The 6,000-nt window shown below is 41.7% G+C and overlaps 1 protein-coding gene across 2 annotated transcripts in view; it reads right to left on the bottom strand.

Moving 5' to 3' along the window:
* The window catches only part of LOC137432237 (anoctamin-4), a 323,734-nt gene that overhangs the window by 51,343 nt on the left and 266,391 nt on the right, over positions 1-6,000 (bottom strand). For both annotated transcript variants that reach the window (XM_078782883.1, XM_068123986.2), the window contains exons 20-21: positions 3,121-3,263; positions 2,400-2,552 (exon numbers count right to left, since the gene is read on the bottom strand). In XM_078782883.1, the coding sequence (XP_078639009.1) occupies positions 2,400-2,552; positions 3,121-3,263 (296 nt within the window). The remainder of the gene's footprint in view (positions 1-2,399; positions 2,553-3,120; positions 3,264-6,000) is intronic.

Raw genomic sequence — 6,000 nt, 5'->3', positions numbered from 1 at the left:
TGGTGTGTTTTTATTACGTGTTTTATGGCTGTGAGGTGTTTTTATTACGTGTTTTATGGCTGTGAGGTGTTTTTAATTTTGTAGTGGTGTGTTTTTATTATGTGTTTTATGGCTGTGAGGTGTTTTATTACGTGTTTTATGGCTGTGAGGTGTTTTATTACGTGTTTTATGGCTGTGAGGTGTTTTATTACGTGTTTTATGGCTGTGAGGTGTTTTTATTGCGTGTTTTATGGCTGTGAGGTGTTTTTAATTTTGTGGTGGTGTGTTTTTATTACGTGTTTTATGGCTGTGAGGTGTTTTTATTACGTGTTTTATGGCTGTGAGGTGTTTTTAATTTTGTGGTGGTGTGTTTTTATTATGTGTTTTATGGCTGTGAGGTGTTTTATTATGTGTTTTATGGATGTGAGGTGTTTTTTTTACGTGTTTTATGGCTGTGAGGTGTTTTCAATTTCGTGGTGGTGAGGTGTTTTTAATTTCGTGGCTGTGAGGTGTTTTTTTTATGTGTTTTATGGCTGTGAGGTGTTTTTATTACGTGTTTTATGGCTGTGAGGTGTTTTATTACGTGTTTTATGGCTGTGAGATGTTTTACATTACGTGGTGGTGACGTGTTTTGAATTACGTGGTGGTGAGGTGTTTTTATTACGTGTTTTATATTACTTGGTGGTGAGGTGTTTTGAATTGCTTGGTGGTGAGGTGTTTTGAATTGCTTGGTGGTGAGGTGTTTTGAATTATGTGGTGGTGAGGTATTTATAATTACATGGTGGTGAGGTGTTTTGAATTACGTGGTGGTGAGGTGTTTTGAATTACGTGGTGGTGAGGTATTTATAATTACGTGGTGGTGAGGTGTTTTGAATTACGTGGTGGTGAGGTGTCATCGTCCCAAACTTCCAGTCTGCACCTACCCCTCCCCTATGTATGTGCGGAGGGGTTCTTTCTTGAAAAAAAAACATTCAACCGAAATCTTCAACCGAAATTGCCCATAAAAATGTAATATCACAAACACAACAAATACATTTGTGCAAAGTAATTGTTTGTATTATGATTGGTGTAAATCAACCCTAACACAGCAACTCAGGTACAGTCATTAGCCTCAGCTAAAATAAGCCCGTACCTCAGTAACGATGCGTGGTGAGGCGAGCATAGCGAGCCGAGCCAAGCTAGTATATATATATATATATATATATATATATATATATATATATATATATATATATATATATATATATATATATATATATATATATGACGGGCTCTGGCAAAAGTAGACACTTGTCGGCATTTCTCTTGGCGAGAAAAAGCCGAAGAGAGTCAAAATATGACCACAGGGACCAAATTGAGATTTTAAAATATGGATAAAAAGAATGACTTCTCGAGATTATTATGCACCAAAACATTTTCCCAAGAAAGAACAGAAACGTTGTGAAATTCGACGAAGAATCTAAAATGTCATTCTCAAAATGTGCTCAGAAAGACACAAAGATCGTGAAATTTCGATGTTTTACTTCGAGCCATACATCGTAATTCTAAGGAGATCCCTGACATACATGTTTGGTGTGAATGAAAAGTTATACGTGTGCACATTATTTGTGCGTGTCAACTGTATTGTGAACTTTGAACCCAATTATCTCCATTGTTTAAACGAAAATATAATTGTCATTAAAATACCATAACTTCGTTAATTTTCATCCAATTAACATAATGTATATATCAAATGAAAGAGAAAAGCACGGGGAATCAGATGATATCAAAATCACAATGTTGATTTTTGCACCCAAGTGTCTGCTTTTGCCAGAGCCCGTCATATATATATATATATATATATATACACAGATTTATGTATGTGTGTATGTGGGAATAGAGCCTTGATGCTGTGAAGAGGAACAGGTTCAGATGGTTTGGTCATGTGTTGAGGAAGGATGAAAGTGACTGGTTGAGAAGAGTGATGGAAATGAATGTAGAAGGAAGTAGAGGACGGGGAAGACCGAGAAAGACTTGGCTAAAGATGGTGGAAGAAGAAATGCGGGCAAGGGGGTTAACAAGGAGAGATGCAGAAAATAGGGCAAAATGGAGAAGATCGTCATGGGGACCGCAAGGCTAACCCCCGCTCTAGCAGGGAAAATGGCCTTTAAAATGCCCGTTGTTTGTTGTTGTTTGTATGTGTGTGTGTATGTTTGTATGCACGATTACAAGAACTGTGCCAGCTAATACTTGACATTCAAAAAGGTGACCAGAGAAAAATCACGTGACCCGAAGACATTTGCGAAAGCTCAAAATGCAGCTTGACCTCACAATTTTGAGGCGCTTCACACAGGATACCGTTCCTACGTTTTTCAACGTCGGGCCAATGTCGGTGTGTATATGAACCGTGTTGAATGTCGAAAAGGCAGGGGACGCTGTACCGATGTCCTTCGCAGGAGAAGCCAGGGTCCGCCTCCACTGGGTGACAAACTTGTAAGCGTCCAAGCGAATTTCAATGATGTTGTTGATTAGGGCGAGAAGTGGTGCCAGCGGAAAGGCCGCCACAAAGATGGTGACAAAACCAAACTGTAGGACTGAAAGGGGAGGTAAAGAAGGGATGGATTAAAGAGATGGTGATTTTTCCTATCCGACCTGTCTTGGCTTACATTCGCGGTGTTAAATTAACCCAGGCAACATTTCACATCTATTGCCACACCTGATGCAATTGAAATGCTCTAATGGCGACGAGGTGCCCGGTTTGAAACTGTGCGATATGTGTAGCTTTTTGATGCCGTGCCCGTAATAAAATGTTGTATTGGTGTCAAAGCCAGTGTCCAATTGCAAATTAATCGTAAGATTAGTGGTTTATTCAAACATGAAGTTTAAGAATAACAAAAACGAAAACCCATAAGCTCAACTACCCAATAAACTGGCATAACCGAGTCAGTTTGCCCATGAAAAGTTTGCCCATGAACAACTTTCATTATTGGCATTCTGTTTACAACAGGGGCGTAGATGTGACAAAATGTCACAAAATGAACCCCAAAGCCGTTCATCGAGCAACAAATCATGCAGTCATCCAAGGTGCATACCAATGAACGTACGTTACGTCCATGCACGTATCTCACGGCTCAAAGCCGAGAGGGTGTGTGTTCCACGTACTCATTTCCAGGTACTCGTCAAACAGGCCGTATGTGTTCATGGATTGTAGGCTGTGGTCTTTCTCCCACTGGGGTAGCCGGTCCATCTCGCTGTTGCTAACTTCATGGCGCATCTTCTTTTTCGCCCACCAGTTCTGTATTACGCTGCAGGTCAGACAGAGACAGACCGATATGTTCATGATACTTCAACATTATTTACATTATTTACCACATTGTACAAAGCCGATGGGAAGGCAATGGTAAACCGAGCAGAATAACCCTTGCCAAGAGACTGCATCGGCAGCACTGATGCTCTGTCAAGTGTATGGTCCATTGGTGATGACAACACAAAGATGACATCATTTCTTGTGGAACGAGATGAACATCTTAACAGCAGAAACAAAAATGATCAGATTTAATATTTCTACACAACCCTTGGAGTCAAGCCATGAGGTAATTTTCATTGAGGAAAGTGTGATCTAAGCAGGGTGAGGGGAAGAGAGGGTGAGAGAGGAAGAGAGAGAGGAGAGAGGGGAGAGGGGAGAGAGGGGAGAGAGGGGAGAGAGGGGAGAGAGGGGAGAGAGGGGAGAGATGGGAGAGAGGGGAGAGAGAGGGGAGAGAGGGGAGAGAGGGGAGAGAGGGGAGAGAGGGGAGAGAGCGGAGAGAGGGGAGAGAGGGGAGAATCGGTGTTACCTGAGTGAAATGGTTGTAGTTTTTATTTCCTAGTCTCTCGTGATACTCAAAGTGAATAGCTGTAAAACTACAAGAGTTAGCATATTGTTTCATACACCCTCAACATATAGGCTCAGTAAGAAAAACGATTAAGTAATAAAAAGAATGATTTGAAAGAGTAGCTTTAAAATAGAGGTGGCACTAAAAACAGCCGTGCGAAGGCCTCAAAATGCGTGTGATATTGATTAAGATGGCTGCAAGTATAAAAGTGATTAAAATAAATAAATAAATATTGAACTGCATAAGGAAATGCACCGTCGTGTTTAAAAATAAATAAAATAATTTACATCTTTGAGAAGGTCGTGTGAGGGCAGTCGATAAATGTGGGCTTATTCCATAAAGTCAGAAAAGCATTCCCTTCTGGGCTGGCATCCCTGTGTCACACTTTGCTCAGCTTGATGCCATGGAAACTGAGGCCTTCATTATCATTGGAATATCCCCCAATGAAGCTGAGTCTGTGGGCCTATCACTTTCCCATCACAGACAGGTCGGTGGTCTCTCTGTCTTCTCCCGCCTCCTTTCTGTTCTTGCACGCTCTGCTCTTTCTGTGCTCAGCCCCCCTCCGCCTCCTCTAGGTATCTGTAGGGCACACACGGTCCACCATCAATACCCTTCTGGTGAAATTCACAAAATCCTGGATCACTGCTCACCTTCACTCATGATTTCTCTTTTTTCGCTGCCTGTGGAACCAACCTCCATATCCGCTTTAATCTCATTCTTTCCTCCAGGTCTTCAAAAGCCTGGTGTTAGCTTAATGGTTTAGGCGTCTGTCTTGAGATCTTCGGGTGCTGAATTTGAGCCCCTGCTCAGGCTGTTGAATTGACACCAAGTGGGTTGACTCAGCCTGTCATCCTTCTGAGGTTGGCAAAATGAGTACCAGATGACAAGTTAGAGAGACATTGCATCAGTGGCAGCCACGGGCTCAGACAATGATGCAACCAGCAGTGCGAGGCTGCACACGAACCACCAACACCACCACTTCATGAACCACTTCAAGACAGCTGTTCACCACCATCTAAGATTCTCCCCAATCCAAAACCACGATCTTTTCTACCACCGTTAATCATCACTTAGCCCTCCTTCCAAATTTCCAGTTTCTCCTTCCTGATAGTTACCACCACCAAAGGTGGATGGAGGTTATGTCCCCTCCCCCCCTTGTCTGTTTGTGAACATGATATCTCAAAAAGTTGGACAGATTCAGACGAAACCTGGTTGACAAGCTGGGTGTCGGACAAGGAAAAATTGATTCAATTGTGGTGAAGATTCGAATATGGATCCGGATACAAGATCTGGATCCAGTTCTGGCCTGCCAGTGGGATACAAAATCTAAACTGTTCAGCCTGGCGGAGGTATGCTCTCCACCAAGTGCCTTTATAGTTTGCTTCTGTATATCCACCTTGAACACCACGTGTGTCCTTCCCTAGCTCTCATTTCTTCCCCATATGCCATATTTCACCAAGTCTGGCTCCATTTTGAACCTCAACCCTCTTGTTGGTGTGTTTCCCCCTCCCTTTCTGCCGTTCTTTTTGTTAGATTACATCTTGATCCATTTTATGATATAGCTACTCCAGGATCCTAGACTTTGCATTAAGGCGCTCTTTATTGAAATTTGCTTGGACGTTTACGAAATACAGACAAAGTAATGAAACTTCTCCTGTAGACAGTATGACATCATCATGAATATATGTTGTTCGCCATGGAGAGTTCTTTACAATGAGCCACGTTTCAATTTTTTCCATGGAGCCGTTTCGAAGATATAGAGGTGCAACGTTTTTCGGTTTTTCCAAGATGGTGACTTGTACCACGTGACCTATGACGTCATAATTATCATTAAAAAAATATACAGGAGGCGGCGCTCCTTTGGTGAAAATTTCATGTCCATCAGACCAACAGTTACAGAGAAAAAAATTCATACTGATCGGATCAAGCGTTGTACTTTTAGAATTATGACGTCACAATGAAGGCACTAATATCTTATTTCCATTGGCACTGATCTTAACATGTCTTATTTCCCATGGGGGTACTTGACAATGAGCCATGTTAAAAAAAAATTCCATTGGAAGGCTTTGGAGATAGAGAGGTGCAAACTTTTTCCAAGATAGCATGTGACTTATGACGTCATAATTATGAATAAAAAATTCTGCAAGAGGAGGCCATCGTATGGTGAAAA

Source organism: Myxine glutinosa, chromosome 8 (assembly GCF_964187855.1).
Source record: "Myxine glutinosa chromosome 8, kmMyxGlut1.1, whole genome shotgun sequence".
In the NCBI taxonomy this organism is placed as follows: Eukaryota; Metazoa; Chordata; class Myxini; order Myxiniformes; family Myxinidae; genus Myxine; species Myxine glutinosa.
The sequence above is the reverse complement of the archived record's forward strand: the minus strand, read 5'-3'. Positions and strand labels throughout refer to the sequence as shown.